The sequence below is a fragment of the Diceros bicornis genome, chromosome 1 (genome assembly GCF_020826845.1).
Source record: "Diceros bicornis minor isolate mBicDic1 chromosome 1, mDicBic1.mat.cur, whole genome shotgun sequence".
NCBI classification, from domain to species: Eukaryota; Metazoa; Chordata; class Mammalia; order Perissodactyla; family Rhinocerotidae; genus Diceros; species Diceros bicornis.
The window spans coordinates 51986506-52002635 of NC_080740.1; the positions used below are offsets into that span (position 1 = coordinate 51986506).

Here is a 16130-nt window from a genome sequence, read left to right on the forward strand (position 1 = left end):
ATTGTCTTAATTAGCAATTAATACTGTGAATAAGCCAAATTACTATGAGATGCACCAATGTTACATTCGTAAAACAGAATTCAAATCAGAATGCTGGAACAAAAATGGACCCAGAGGTCACTCAGTCCTATGTAGCCCCAATGTATACCATTTCCACTGAATATTCTGTGTGTTATAATATAGTCAGTTAGAAAACATCTTGTCCACCCCACTGGATTTTCATCTGATTCATCCTCTAGACCACCTTTCCCCCTTGGTAGCCAGCACAATTCCTAGTCTACAGGAGGTACTCGGTAAGTATTTCATGAAAGGATGAAGGTAATACTCACTAGCTGCCATTCTCCTATATCTTCATTCCAGTGGACATAGTTTTCAATCATTTCCTTTAAAAGAGTCAAAGATGGTCTACTTTTAATATTTAATAACATTCAAAATACTGAAAAATATTCATGGTACTAAAACCTTAATAAATTAAGTGCAAAAGTTAAGTCTCAAAACATTATATTCTGCATGATATCTTTTTTATAAATTTAAATATATATACTTTTAAGGAATATATGTAGATGCAATTAAGCTATATAAAAATAAAAAGCAAGGAAATGAAGAACATGGGATTCAGGATGATGGTTACCTTGAGTTGCAAGAGGCAAAGGGATGGAAAAGGGGAGAGGGAAACCATTTGGTTAGAAGTAGGTTACTGTCATGGTCCTAGCTTTTGTTTTGGGGGATGAGTTCACTACAAAATAACTACATAAATAAAAGCAGGCCATCCAAGGACCAAAAAGGAGAGTGTACCATGAACCAAAGATTAATTCTGTGCACCTGAGGTCCAAAGAAAAAAAATACTAAGGCTTATTTTCAGACGAATTTCTTAAAGCTGTATAGAGATTCAAAATGAATTTAAAAAAATCAATATGCTAAAGTTTACTAAAATGTACTGGGGAAAGATGGAAATTTGAGGTAAAGAAAAACAGAGGCTGAGATTTTAAAATTATACTAGTATTAAGCATCCATCTGGAGATGGACGGTGGTGATGGTTGCACAACATCATGAATGTACTTAATGTCACTGAACTGTACGTACTCTTAAAAATAGTTAAAATGGTAAATTTCATGTTATGTATATTTTACCAACACACACAGAATTAGCATCCATAAGCAAGGAGAAAAAGCACAGGAGTTCTGTTTATTCCACTTATAGAATAAAAGATGTTGAATGAATAAACAGGACCTATACCTTGATTCTGACTGCAATTACATGAATCTGAGTTCCTCCAAAGGGCTGAGAAATTCTTATTTAGATACTTACGTACACAAACAGAGAACTATGTATTAAGAAGAGTTAACAGGAGAAGTGAAATGTGATGGCATTAGTTTAAGGAAATTTTATTGTTGACAACTGAAATGTAAATATTTACCATCAATTATATTAGAAATCATATTTTTGTGTGTGTGTGTGAGGAAGATTAGCCCTGAGCTAACATGTGATGCCAATCCTCCTCTTTTTGCTGAGGAAGATTGGCCCTGGGCTAACATCCATGCCCATCTTCCTCTATTTTATATGGGACACCACCACAGCGTGGCTTGACAAGTGGTGCATTGGTGCGTGCCTGCGATCCGAACCTGCAAATCCCAGGCCTCCAAAGCAGAGCGTGTGCACTTAACTGCTACACCACCGGAAATCATATTTTCTTATTCCTTAACCCCAGCCAAATGACCTAATATCTAGGTCAGAGAACTTCCCTCTTACCTGATAATCCTGAGGTATGAAGTTATCAATAATAAGCATCTGAAGGCGAAGCTCTCGGCTAAGTTGTCGAATATTCTCCAGTAGGCCTTCAATTTCCCTCTGATGTTCTTGTTGGAGATCGGCCATCTACCAGGAAATCAATAAAAATATTAAGGACAAACAAGATTTTAAATACAAAACAGTTCCATCTGACACAGAGCACTGGTCTAATAAGCCTTGTAAGAACTTACCCAGTTCTTTCACAAAAACAATGGACAGAATGACACTATCTATCACTGCCAATTCCACGTTACTAAACAATTTAGCTTAGTAGCTAAAATTTAAAATTTCACATAAAGGAGAAAATTTTATTTCTTTAAAATTGTAAGCACACATTATGATTCTTATAATTATGATTAATTATACTTAATCAAAGAAATTCTTCTTTAAAAATTTAAGAACTACATTAGTAGGTATTTTCTAAGAGACCAACCTCTGACTTTGCAGCCATCAGCATAGTCCAAACTTTCTTTAATTTCTTGGTCTTTCCCTGAGCTTCCTCTTGCAAACTAGTATATTTTTCTTCAATATCCAAGCGTTCTTGCTATGATAAAAATGGAAAACTTAATAATTTTTTTCATTAAATCATAAATTATTTAACAAATGATGTAAATGTTTAGCAACTATTATCTTTCAAAGCAACCCACAGACCTGCTTTAAAATGTTATTAAGATTATATTTAGCTTTTTATTAGAAAAGTTAAATACCTTAGGCAGTGTCAACCAAACATAACAAGTCACATTACCTCTTTTTCCTCAAGTTCTCTGCGAAGCTGTTCTGCTCTTTTCCTTCTTTCTTCCAGTTCCATATTAGATTCTTCAAGAAGTTTCTCTTGTTCCTCAGCTTTCGCCAACAAATCAACACCACCAACAATTACCTTCTTCTCCAGTGCAGATAATTTCTCTAGCAAAGACTGATGCTCTTGTCTGTTGATTAAAATGAGAATACTCTATATCCACTGATTATCTACTATTCTACTAATGTCATTTCCCAAGATTTAACAAGAATTTGGATGCAAAATTTCAAACTAGGAATATAATTATGTAATATCTCTATCAAAGTACACTACTGTGTAGTATTAATTTATGATTTCATCTAAAACTAATTCAAATTCACCGATATTTTTTCCTTCCACAGAGATGAAATAATCAAAACAGACGTAATTTTTAAAAATACAACACACAATGTAAACTTCTATCCAAAAATAGCTACTCTGGAGACAAAAATCAAGCTTTTAATTACTATTCAATTTTCTTGCTTATACATCCTATGAAAAATACCAGAAATTTAAATCATGAATCCATCTCAATTCAGTAACACTCACTGGGCCTTAAGAAGATCTTTTTCCCGTTTCTCTAGTTCAGCTCTAGCCTTGTTTCTTTCTTCTTCTTCCATGTCAAGCTTTGTTTCAAGTGCTTTTCTCTCCTCATCAATCTTTGCTTGCATTTCAACCATCTTATCTGGGGAAACTTTCTTTTTACCTATTCGAGTCATTTAATTGCAACAATCACTTTAGAGTCAATGTTTCAGACTTGCATAAATTATCTTCAGTATAAAAGATACACTCTTCAATCATACAAAATCAAATAACATTTTATGGAAATCAAATGAATATATTTTATTTCTATTTGTTATGTTTCTAGAAGAACTTTTTAAGTAATTGCTAAATTCAAACTGTTGTCCAATTGTGCAACGATAACTAAGAACAACAGTAAGTGAAAGAGAAGCAAAACAGATGAGCAGGGAAAAAAAGAAAGATTAACAGGAAAGCCAAACAAATCAAAAAGCAAAGGTCTGTGTGTCCCAGGTAACATATGGTCAAAAAGTAATATGATTTTTTAGTTACTTTTTTTCTGACAACCAGGTACAAAATCAAGTGGCTTCTAAAAAATCAAGTGATTTCCCCAAAATTTATTAAAATAAATAAAAGTCACATATAGGTATAAAATGCACAGATAAAACTATCAGGCAAAACTTACAGCAAGCAGTTTTTAATATGTATCTTCAGAGTTTTTCTAAAATTTTTATTTAATAAAATTACTTGAAAGTATTTTATTTCATAGTATAGTTTTCAAGGAAGAAATTCTATACTGATTATATAACAGTTACATAGTAATTAACCAGGCATTTTATAGTTGCTGAGCTGTTATGACATATTATATCTTAAATGAACAACTAAAATAGCTTGTTATTACATCAAACTCAGGATCCTAAATCTCCCTAAGCCAAATTAAACATGCCAAGTGTCAAAATAAGTAGAAATAGTCTGAAATAATAAAGCTGGAAATACAGCTTCCAATTGATTATTTTGATTATAATGCCTAGTCGAGTATTTTATATACATATAAAAAGTGTTCATTAGAAGTTTATTGAGCAAATTTCAAAATCATGAAATTAAAATGAAAAATCAAAAAGACAAAATAAAAACTAGCTTATTAAATTGGCTATGAAACCGAATCCAAGATAATTCACTTCTGGTAATACAATTTCTTTGAAACATACTTTCCTTCAGAGAAACAAGCAAACTTTTCGTAGAATTGATCTGAGGCTCTCCCCAAAGCTTTTCATCATTCTTAACTTCCTTCGCAAAGGACAACAAAAGAGTGTAAATCAGAAGACTATAAATTGTTAATGTCTCCACCCAAAAGCTAACCCCTTCTGCTAACAAGAGAACTAAAAAATAATGATGATGGAGATATATATCTGAATATTCTTTCAGAAACCATAAGATGAAAAACCATTCACAGACTTTAATTCTTTAGGATAAAATTATATAAAAAACCTAAGGGTTTAAAATATATTACCTTTCATTTCTATAGAAATATTAGGTCCAAAGCAAACTTAAGCCACGAAACAAATAAGTTAAATAAAAGAGTAAATAAAAGCACTGATCCAAATCCATGCTTTGGTGTGGTGTGATTCATTGCATTCCAAAAGTCAGGATGTAGACCTGATTCTGATGGTTTCTTTGGCACAGTCAGCTGTATTGAATGTTCTGCATCATGCTGTTAAAAAAAGTGATCTAACTCCTATTCCCAATGAATTCCAAGAAAAGACTTCCCGTTGGTAATACTATTTCTTAGAAATTTGAAGGGGTAAAGTATAAGTTCAGGTATAAAGTAAACGTATGCATTAAAAAATTATAACTTCCTTTCCACCTCAGAATTACAAATATTTAAAGAAAAAATGGCAAATATGTTAACAAAAAAAAAAACTACATGTGAAGACATGGATACTAACAGTACAGAGGAAATGATCTGATCAACAACACATGTACACTAATTTTTTAGGTCTTCCAGGGTTCTAAGTGTTTTGTTAATAGTTAAAAACATATAGTTTCCAAACCCATTAAGAGGCAGTAAAATAAAGAAATTTTCTGGGCCGGCCCTGTGGCTTAGCGGTTAAGTGCACGCACTCCACTGCTGGTGGCCCGGGTTCGGATTCCGGGTTCCCACCAACGCACCACTGCTCCGGCCATGCTGAGGCCGCGTCCCACAAAGAGCAACAAGAACAATCTGCAACTATGACATACAACTATCTACTGGGGCTTTGGGGGAAAAAAATAAATAAATAAAAAATTATTAAAAAAAAAAAAGATTTTCTATGTAGAAATACAAAAGCATATGCCTATTGATGAATTACTGCTATGCCTGAATTGCATTAGTTATTCAAAACCATTCAGGTAATATTTTCAAACTGATGCTTTAGCAGCAAAAATCTTATTGTGCTCTTATAACATTTTCATAAAGATGATCATGTAGATATAGCTAGATTCAGTTTCAAAAGTTAAACATTTAAGTAACATATTATTCTGGCCAAAATTACTCTGATAAATCATTATACTTCTCCCCAAAATAATATTTTAAGCTAAATATAATGTACCAACTCTCCTAACCAGACACTTAGAAGCGTGACATCACTAAAAGTCATTTTTACACTAATTTTTTTAAAGATTCTTTTAAAAAATCTCAATCAACCAAACCAAACAAACAAACAAAAAAACCTTTCTTCTAATAATGTATGATGGAATTCAGTACAAAATTTCAGGTAAATAAATCTAAAAAAATGTTAGTCATAGAGTACTTAATTAAGCCAAACCGGAGCAGTAATATTTGTAATTGCCCTTTGCCACGTGCTCTAACCAAAACTGTGAAGGCAAACTTTGGCAAAGTAAAGTTAAAGGGAAGAATTTCAGGTCAGTGTTAACTGAATTTATTTTATTTTCATTACAAGAGCACCCATGGGCATAAGTGACCAGGCATGTTATTCCTTGCTTTAAAAAAAAAAGAGAGAAATGCTTGAATGTGAAATCATTGATATTCGTATTTCCAAAATTTGGCTTAATGGGTCTTTAAGAATTTAGGAAAAAAAATTATACCATCTGGTTCTGGTGATCTATTCATTTTTGTCTGTTTTGTTAATTAGGTCTAGAACATCCTGTGTGTTTGTCACTGTCAATATAATACTTCTGAATTGTTTCCCTAAAAAGATCATTTGGAAACAAGAATATTCCTAAAATTTTCCTCAATAAAAACTGAAATAAATTTAAAAAAATAATAATTTTGGAAGAAAGGAAGTTTTTTTTAAAAAAAGCTAAAGTTGAAAGATTAAAAAAAAAAAAAACCAAAAGATGAATACTTACCTTGTAAAAAAATATTAAATTTAAAAAATGTAATATAGTTTAATAACAAAGTTCTTTATAGTTTAAATAATTGTACCATGGAGTGCAAATCAATCACACCAACCTGCTTGATCTGTCAATAAGAAGTGGTAAGCAAACCGTAGACAGGAAGCATATGCACAGAGACGAGGAGGAAAAAAGAAAAACATTATTTCTTTTGTAAAATGAAGAAAAATGTATAATAGCATTTATTTATAGTATAAGTATAGAAATAAATCATTATCAAAACTGAAATAGAAGAGTTTTATATAAAAAGAAAAGCATATTCAACACAATCAGAGATGCAATTTAAGCAAGGATAATAAGAAAATTAATTTAGTCTAAGGTTACAATTCAAATCAATCTCAAGAGCTCACACTGACTCCCAAACCCCTGCAAGTAGAACAGTTCAGCACTATGTGGTTATACTAACGGTGGACATGGAATTGGGAACCTGCTAAGACCTGGGAAGTAATCTAAAAGGGCAAAACAGAAAATTAAGCCACTTAAAAAAATTTAAAAGGTAAAAGTGTCAAAATTCACATCGTCCATTTTCAAAATTTCCCAATTCAATGTTCTTCTAATATAAGGATCCACTACAGGTGTGCCCCTCTTTAAGAAACTCCAACACAAAAACCTCAACCAACTAAATATATAAATTAGATTATAGTAATTTGCAGTGATTATTTGATTAACAAAAGGATTTAATGAAGAATTTTTAAAGACAGCAAGTTCTCCCAATAGATTTGATTTTCCAACTTGATTTATAGGCAATTTTTTCAGAAAAAAAATTTATTGCATAAAGTGAAGTACACCTGTATAATAACAAGTTTGCATTCAATCCATTGTCGATTATCAAGGGTAATTATAATAATAATTCTATACAAGTAAACGACCAATTGATGATTCAAGCAAAGAACACCTAAAAAAAAGGCCATTCATATTTTTAAAAGGGAAGGTACACACAAGTTATACACAGCAACCACATGCTGGGACAACGTCTCTCCACTTCACCAACACACCCACATCACAACAAAAGAACTTAATTTTATGTGCTAGGTACAAAAATAGTAACAAAAATTTCTTGAACTGAACAAAGTACAACTCATTTCATAACATACTTTCATATAACCACTCTTCAAGGATTAAGGTAAGTTTTAAAACAGAAAATCAAATTATAATACCTCCCAATCAGGAATTTTCTCATAGTTTGCAGTCTATAATACAAAATAATACCTCTATATGGTTTCTAAAGCAATTTCATGTATTTTTAAGTTATCCTCTGAAATTAACTGTTTTGGTAAAATGTAAGAATTGTCAATAGAGAAAACAATGTCAATAGAGAAAACAATTTCTAACATTCTTGGAATTCTTCCTCTAGAAAGCTAAAAGTGTAAAAATAACCAAATGTTTCTGTTATTAGTTTTGAAAAGGTAAGTATATAGATAATGCTTTAAAAGGCAGTAAGCTGCAAGCTAGTACAAGAAAGCATCAATTCCCTTTTCTTCTGAAAATATAATATAAATAAAATTAATAATACTTTTCAATTTAATTAATTAAACTAAAGTTTAAGAAAAAGACTTTAGGTTGAAATAAGTCTAGATAGATCCTGCATAAACAATTTCTTGTGGATCTGAATTCTGTAATCATACCTTAGACAGTTTCTTAAAATCAATCAGGTAATTTAGATTAGGGGTAAATTGCTAATTGAAATAAAATCCTATTCAATTTATCTTTACTTATTTCAAACTTTACATTTTTCTTTATTTGGGAGCTTTCGATCTTAAGCTACTCCTAAGAATAGGACACCAAGGCATAAAACCTTTATAACTGTAAGACATGTTATAATGGGCAATGGTGTACTTCCAAACATAATTTGTACTTTTAGAAATTTAGCATTTGTTATTACATGTCCCATATACTGACTAGGATTAGAAATTTATCATGAAACAAAAAGGAACCACAAGAATTACTCTGTTATACAGCTTACTAGCTCTCTTTACATTATCTCAATTGCGAAAGCATGAATCTCTCTTCCATTGTCTCAAACATAAGCTTAAGCGTATGTTTTAACAATTATGGTTAACTGGAAGCAATGAATGGGGGAAAAATCATCACATGCTTTGTTCCACCACGAAGTCCAACACGTATTCTTTAAGTAATGGCAGGGAGCAGTGCAGCATTTCCCAAATGAAGCCCATGGGTTATGGAAAAGCCAAAGCTCTGTTAGAGAAGTGAAGAGCTACCACTCACTAGGCAAGAACTTATCCAGAGGTTTCTCTATGACAGAACATGTGGAGTCTGAACTACTGCTGCTGCTACTGCCTGGAAGACAAAGAAATGAGCCCAACGGGAACCAAAGAGGAAACAAGAAAATGAACACATACACAGAGAAAAATTCAGTTCCAGAGAAAGAATTTTAAAGGACATCAAGCTTTGTATTAAAGAACCAAAACTTACTTTCCCTTAAAACCAGTCTTGGTAGCCTATCCAATATTCTCTAATTACAAAACAGGAATAGAAACTGTATTCCTTCAAGCACCTGTGGGCAAACCCCCCTAATCACCTAAAATACAGCAATTCAGAGGGTTAGAATGACATGAATAAAAAATAAGTAAGTCATTTGGTGACATTTAACTATTTAGGTTGATAAGTTAAAGGAACTGAGTTTTAAAATTTAAAGTCATGCACAATTAAAATTATAGGAATGATCAATTACCCTTCATTATAGACAGGTTGGTTTGTCTCCTATTTCACTCTTTCTCCTTCAAAACATCAAACTATCAGATATAATTACGTGTGTTTAAAGTTTCACGGCAAAACTCTGAAAGGCTCACTGAAAATTTTTTTTTTTTTTTTGAGGAGATCAGCCCTGCGTTAACATCTGCCAATCCTCCTCTTTTTTTGCTGAGGAAACTGGCCCTGGGCTAATATCTGTGCCCATCTTCCTCCACTTTATATGGGATGCCGCCACAGCATGGCCCGCCAAGCAGTGCGGCGGTGCGCGCCGGGGGTTCCAAACCAGTGAACCCTGGGCCGCCGCAGCGGAGGGCGCGCACTTAACCACTCGCGCCACCAGGCCAGCCCCCTCACTGAAAATTTTTACATATGTAGCCTGGAAGGAAGGGATTTTTACTATTAAATCTTTTAATATATTAAGCAGTGGCAATTTTTTTCTATCTAAAATTTTATTTTTAACAAATCTATTATCTGCTTTCGCTTTGAATAGTTTACTCTGTGAAAAAATAGGTATGAACACAAAACACTTCTCTAAATCAGGTCGGCAAACATTTTCTGTAAAGGGACAGATAATAAGCGCTTAGGCTTTACTGGCCATATGGTCTCAAGTGCAAGCAGCAGTAGAAAATATGTAAACAAATGAGCATGGCCATTTAATGAAGTTTTGTTTACAAAAACAGGTGGTGAGCTGGATTTGGCCAGCAAACTATATTTGCCAACTCCTGCTCTAAATCACGCTTTTCCTGTCTTTTGAAGTTACAGATTCTTTATAGTTTTTAAATTTGGGACTCCTGATCAAGCAGTGATGGGTTTATTTTCAGCAAGATCATTTTAATAAGACAAGCAAAATATACACCAGCTTGAAAACAATGATCCACGTTAATGGAAGAGAGTTCTGAAACAAATAAATATTTAGGGTGAAATGTAGGCCATTATAATATGTCTGTCTTTTGAATGTTATCTATATCTTTATTACAATAAACACAGTCTCAGTTCACACTTGGCAACAAATGCCCCATAACAGGGTGAGAAAGAGGGTATATTTTATAAAGAAAAAAGTTAAATTAAAAATTAGAATCCTCATATAAATTTCTTACTTAAAAATTCAATGACTTCTAAAGCCTAATCACGTTTGAGAAAAACTCCACATTATCCTAATTTCCTAAAAAATTTAGGTTCCTAACACAGATGAAAGTCCCCACAAAATTCAAATACTACATAAAATTTTTAAATGGTATATCCACTAACATAGATTTTTACAATTCTAAATTCTAAAAAAACAGAACATACAGCATTCTGATTCAGCTATAAACAGGAGATCAGTATAGGAGAAAAAAATAATGCAAAGATAACCAGGTATATGGCATGCTTCCTCTGTTCGAATTGCTACCATTATTAAAAATGGCAAAATAAAAGGCACGCACTGAACTGCCTCAGGAATGTTAAACCATCATTAGGTAGTAATCCCAGTTAATTTCTAGAACACAAAAAAGAACTTACCTCTTCTTTTTTTCCTTTTCTCTCCATCTTCTCCAACCTCACCCTCTTCATCGTCGTCCTCCTCTGACCCACTGATATCAGAGCCTGATATTTCTTCCCCTTGAATAAAAATTTAATACAATGATTTTTATTCTGTACCAGGTAATTGGCTATCTAGGAAATGCCTATATCAACTTTCTTCATTAAGCTCTTGTTGCCCTATACAAACTTTATTTATTTATTTATTTATTTTTTTGTGAGGAAGATCAGCCCTGAGCTAACATCTACTGCCAATCCTCCTCCTTTTTCTCCCCCAAAGCCCCAGTAGATAGTTGTATGTCGTAGTTGCACATCCTGCTAGTTGCTGTATGTGGGACGCGGCCTCAGCATGGCCGGAGAAGCGGTGTGTCAGTGTGTGCCCAGGATCCGAACCCAGGCCGCCAGTAGCGGAGCGCGCGCACTTAACCACTAAGCCACGGGGCCAGCCCCTACAAACTTTATTTTAATATCCTTAGACAATATATCAGATATGCTAACCTGAGAAATAGATACGATATACAGAGAGGCTTTATTTTTAAAGTTCCTAATGAGAAGTTAAATTCCAATCCATTTAAAATTCCAAATGATTAATTTAAGTACAGTTTTAAATATATATATGAAAATTACATGTTAGAGTTATTGTATCAGTCTTTTAAAAATGTGATCACTTTTGGGGAGCATTTTCTCCTCAGTTTTCTAGTTTAAGATTTAAATAATTCATTCAACATGTGTGTGTGTGTGTCTATTTTTTTTTTTTTGCTGAGGAAGATTGGCCCTGAGCTACCATCTGTTGTCAATCTTCCTCTTTTTGCTTGAGGAAGATTGTCCTTGAGCCAACATCTGTGCCAATCTTCCTCTATTTTTGTATATGGGATGCCACCAGAGCATGGTTTGATGAGCAGTATGTAGGTCCACACCCAGGATCCAAACCCGTGAACCCAAGGCCACCGAAGCAGAGCGTACAAACTTAACCACTATACCACTGGGCTGGCCCCCAACCTGTATATTTTTTAAGAGCCATAAAACTGTCATGTAACACAGTGATACCATTTTTAGGACTATGTAAGAAATATTTCAACAGAAGAAGGGCTTATGTAAAAATTATGTTAACTTAAAAAAACAAAACAGGGGCCAGCCCAGTGGTGCAAGCAGTTAAGTGTGCGCGCTCTGCTGCGGCGGCCCAGGGTTCGCCAGTTTGGATCCTGGGCGTGCACCAATGCACTGCTTGTAGAGCCATGCTGTGGCAGCATCCCATATAAAGTAGAGGAAGACGGGCACGGATGTTAGCCCAGGACCAATCTCCCTCAGCAAAGAGGAGGACTGGCATCAGATGTTAGCTCAGTGCTGATCTTCCTCACAAAAAAAATAAAAACAAAATAAAAGAGAATAATTAAACTAATATTAATCAGATCAGTACTATACTACCTTCAAAGCATTTAAAAATACTATTGTCTATATATGAAATGTCTAAGAAAACAAAGGTAACTGGGGGAAAAAAGTAAAATATACACTAATTACAACAAGGTAATGTTTGAACGTGTAAATAAAGGATGGAAAGACATCACAGAGTCTTTGGAGAAGGAATTCACTAAAAATATTTTGGTTTTTAGGCCTAGAAACAATGACACCCTGGTAGCAATAAGCACACCTAATGCCCAAATCTTGGTTTCTAAACACCCTTCTCCAGTGAAAAGAACCAGGGAGAAACAAATGATTTAAGGGAAAATACAAAATGAGCCTGAAACACCTGTGGTGCCAGAAAGGAAGGAAGAGCTCAAAAAAATCCTGATGGGAGCATGCTGACAGCATATAGGAACTACCCTAAAGGAGCTGCTAATGGCCAAAGCTGCAATAATTTGAACAATAAAATAAATAATATTATTGTATTATAATCCACTGACTAAAATAAATATCCATGAGTCCATGCTGACATAAATAAATAACTGAATAAATAAATAAGTGGGGGAGAAGGGACTGCTCTTCCTTAGAATTCCAAACATTAAACACCAGAAGGAATGACGAGAAGAGAAAGTCATTATTGAGCAAATGCCACAGAATTATTATTGTTGCAGGCAAGAACCCTTGACGGTTGCTAAAATTAGTGGGAGAAAGTGTGATGAGAAACAGGACCTTTGTATAGTTTAAAAGTATCTCCCCATAAGACATATATTACTTACAAAGGAAAAAATAAAATAGATTTATAGTATAGAAACTTTACAGAATAATTCTGAAAAAACTATAGACAAACCCAAATTGAGGAACATTCTACAAATATATGACCAGTACTCTTCAAAAGTGTCAAAATCATAAAGAAAGACTGAGGAGACTAAAAAGATATGACAACTAACTTCAATGTGTGGTCCTAGACTGGATCCTGGACTAGAGAAAAAGGGCATTAGAGGGAAAAATGTCAAAATTCGAATAAGATCTGTAGATTAGTTAATAAGTTTGTATCAATGTAAATTTCCCAGTTCCAACAATTGTACTATGATTATGTAAGATGTTAACATTAGGGGAAGTTGGGTGACAGGTATATAGGAACTTCTCCTCACTATATTTGCAAATTTCCTATGTCTAAAATTATTTCAAAATAAAAAGTTAAATTATTCTTTTAATGTTTTTGCCTACTTTTTAACTGTGTATATGATCAACTCTATTAACCAGATTACAAAACTCTGTGAACTGGATTATAAAAATAAACGTCATGGGGCCGGCCCCGTGGCGTAGCGGTTAAGTGCACGTGCTCCACTGCTGGCAGCCCGGGTTTGGATCCCCGGCGCACACCAATGCACTGCTTGTCAGGCAACGCCATGGCAGCGTCCCATATAAAGTGGAGGAAGATGGGCACAGATGTTAGCCCGGGGCTAGTTGTCCTCAGCAAAAAGAGGAGGATTGGCATGGATGTTAGCTCAGAGTTGATCTTCCTCACAAAAAAAAAAAAAAATGTCATAAGAACATAAATAAAATGAAAAGTGTTAAAAACAAAGTCAGCATTACCATGTGATCCAGCAATTCCACTTCTTGGTATATATCCAAAAGAACTGAAGGCAAGGACTTGACCAGGTATTTGTACAGCCATATTCATAACATCATTATTTACAACAGTCAAAATGAAGAAGCAACCCAAGTGTCCAGTGACAGATGAATGGATAAACAAAATGTAGTATACACATACAATGGAATATTATTCAGCCTTAAAAAAGGAAGAAAACTCTGACACATGCTACAATATGGATGAACCTTGAGGACATTATGCTAAGTGAAATAAGCCAGACAGAAAAGGACACATATTATATGATGCTACTTATATGATGTACCTAGAAGAGTCAAATTCATAGAGAAAGAAAGTAGAATAGTGGTTACCAGGGGGGTGAGGGAGAGAAAGGGATGAAGAATTAGGGTTTAACGGGTACAGAGTTTCATTTTGGGATCATTAAAAAGTTCTGGAGATGGATGGTGGTGGTGATTGCAGAACAATGTGAACATACTTAATGCCACAGAACTGTACACTTTAAAATAGTTAAAACGGTAAATTTTCTTATGTATATTTTACAACAAAAATGTAAAAAAATCAAGTCAGCAAAATAAAGGTATGAACTCAACATTAACAAATCTAAGAAATTTTAAATCTCTAAACATATAGTCTAAAACATACCGACTATAAATACCACCTAGTGGTCACATTTAGAACACCAAATTTCATTATTGAAGAGGCAGCTCAGTTACTGCTTTTCTTCAATAACTTTACTCCAGTTTATTGAATCAGCACCTTCTCCAAATATCTGTGATGTTGGCATCTCTGGATTTCTCACCTGATCTAACCAGTTTCCCCGGTGACTGAAAAAGAGGCAGTTTCAAAGCCCTCTGTTTACCTGGTATGCAAAAGAGCCCAACGCCAATCAGTTCTTAGCAGGAAGGGGCAGAGAGTCATTGAGCACTTATGATGGTTGAAGTTTCTCATCCTCATGAACAAGGTCTTCAAACTTTCTAATCTTCTAACATTATATTGTCAGAAAACAATTCCCAAAATAGAATCTCATGTTCAAATTTAAGTATGAAAGCACATTTTCAAGGTCATGCAATGAATTTTTACTTATAGTAAACTTGGTTTACCCGTGACTCTCTGATAGCTTTCTTTACTTCAAACAATAGTCACTGATACCTATCACAAAGAACTCCAGTCATTTTCACCTAAATACATATACGACAGAACTTGCTCTTATACAGAGACAAATAAAAATTCATTATTTAATAAGTGTGATATGAAATCTACAAAAGGTCATGGGGATTGAGATGGAGGTTTAAATTAAATGATTTTTTTTTTTTTTTTTTGCTGAGGAAGATTGGCCCTGAGCTAACATCTGTGCCCATTTTCTCTACTTTGCATACGGGACACTGCCACAACATGGCTTGATGAGCAGTGTGTAGGTCTAAGCCCAGGATCCGAACGCATGAACCCCAAGCTGCCAAAGCAGAGCATGTGAACTTAACTACTATGCCACCAGGTCGGCCCCTAAATGATTTTTTTTAAATCACACACACATATATAATTTTACTTGAGTTTAACATGAAAATGCTAAAGTACATAAGTATCAAGTTACCTTGCAGAAATGTGCCTTTAAATATCAATGTCAGAGACTCAAAGTTTTTGTTTTTTTTTTTGTGAGGAAGATCGGCCTTGAGCTAACACCCGATACCAATCTTCCTCTTTTTGCTGAGGAAGATTGGCCCTGGGTTAACATCCGTGCCCATCTTCCTCTACTCTATATGGGACGCCACCACAGCATGGCTTGACAAGTGGTGCGTCGGTGCGCCCCCAGGATCCGAACCTGAGAACCCCAGGCCGCTGAAGCAGAGCGCGAGCACTTAACCGCTGCGCCACCAGGCCGGCCCCCAAAGAATTTTTTTTTTTTTGTGAGGAAGATCGGCCCTGAGCTAACATCTGCCAATCCTCCTCTTTTTGCTGAAGAAGACTGGCCCTGGGCTAACATCCATGCCCATCTTCTTCCACTTTATATGGGACGCCACCACAGCATGGCTTGACAGGGGGTGCGTTGGTGCGTGCCCAGGATCTGAACCGGTGAACCCCGGGCACACTTAATTGCTTGCGCCACCGGGCCCCCCAAAGAATTTTTAACAGGTGGTTTTATTAGAACACTTAGTGGTTAAGCAACATATTTTTAGTCAACATTAAGATTAATATTTTGGGAAAAAGTTACCTTCTTCAAGCTTTTTTTTCAGTTCTTCTATTTCTTTCTGAAACTGACGAAGCAAAGCATCCTTTGGATCTTCATTAATTCTAGCTTTATTTTTAATATTCTTAGCACGGTTAGCATATCGTAATGTACTGATAGTTTCATCATAATTGTAATCTGCTGGCCCAATATTTGCACACTGTTTAATTAGGAATACAAAACAAAACATT

The 16130-nt window shown here is 34.5% G+C and overlaps 1 protein-coding gene across 2 annotated transcripts in view; it reads right to left on the reverse strand.

Moving 5' to 3' along the window:
- Positions 1-16130, reverse strand: part of KIF3A (kinesin family member 3A) — a 55577-nt gene that overhangs the window by 5817 nt on the left and 33630 nt on the right. Inside the window, exons 8-16 of one of the 2 annotated variants that reach the window (XM_058540311.1) lie at positions 15925-16099; positions 10688-10786; positions 8702-8773; positions 6534-6542; positions 3113-3269; positions 2534-2714; positions 2222-2332; positions 1750-1875; positions 330-383 (exon numbers count right to left, since the gene is read on the reverse strand). In XM_058540311.1, the coding sequence (XP_058396294.1) occupies positions 330-383; positions 1750-1875; positions 2222-2332; positions 2534-2714; positions 3113-3269; positions 6534-6542; positions 8702-8773; positions 10688-10786; positions 15925-16099 (984 nt within the window). The remainder of the gene's footprint in view (positions 1-329; positions 384-1749; positions 1876-2221; positions 2333-2533; positions 2715-3112; positions 3270-6533; positions 6543-8701; positions 8774-10687; positions 10787-15924; positions 16100-16130) is intronic. The other variant, XM_058540306.1, reaches the window with a different exon arrangement.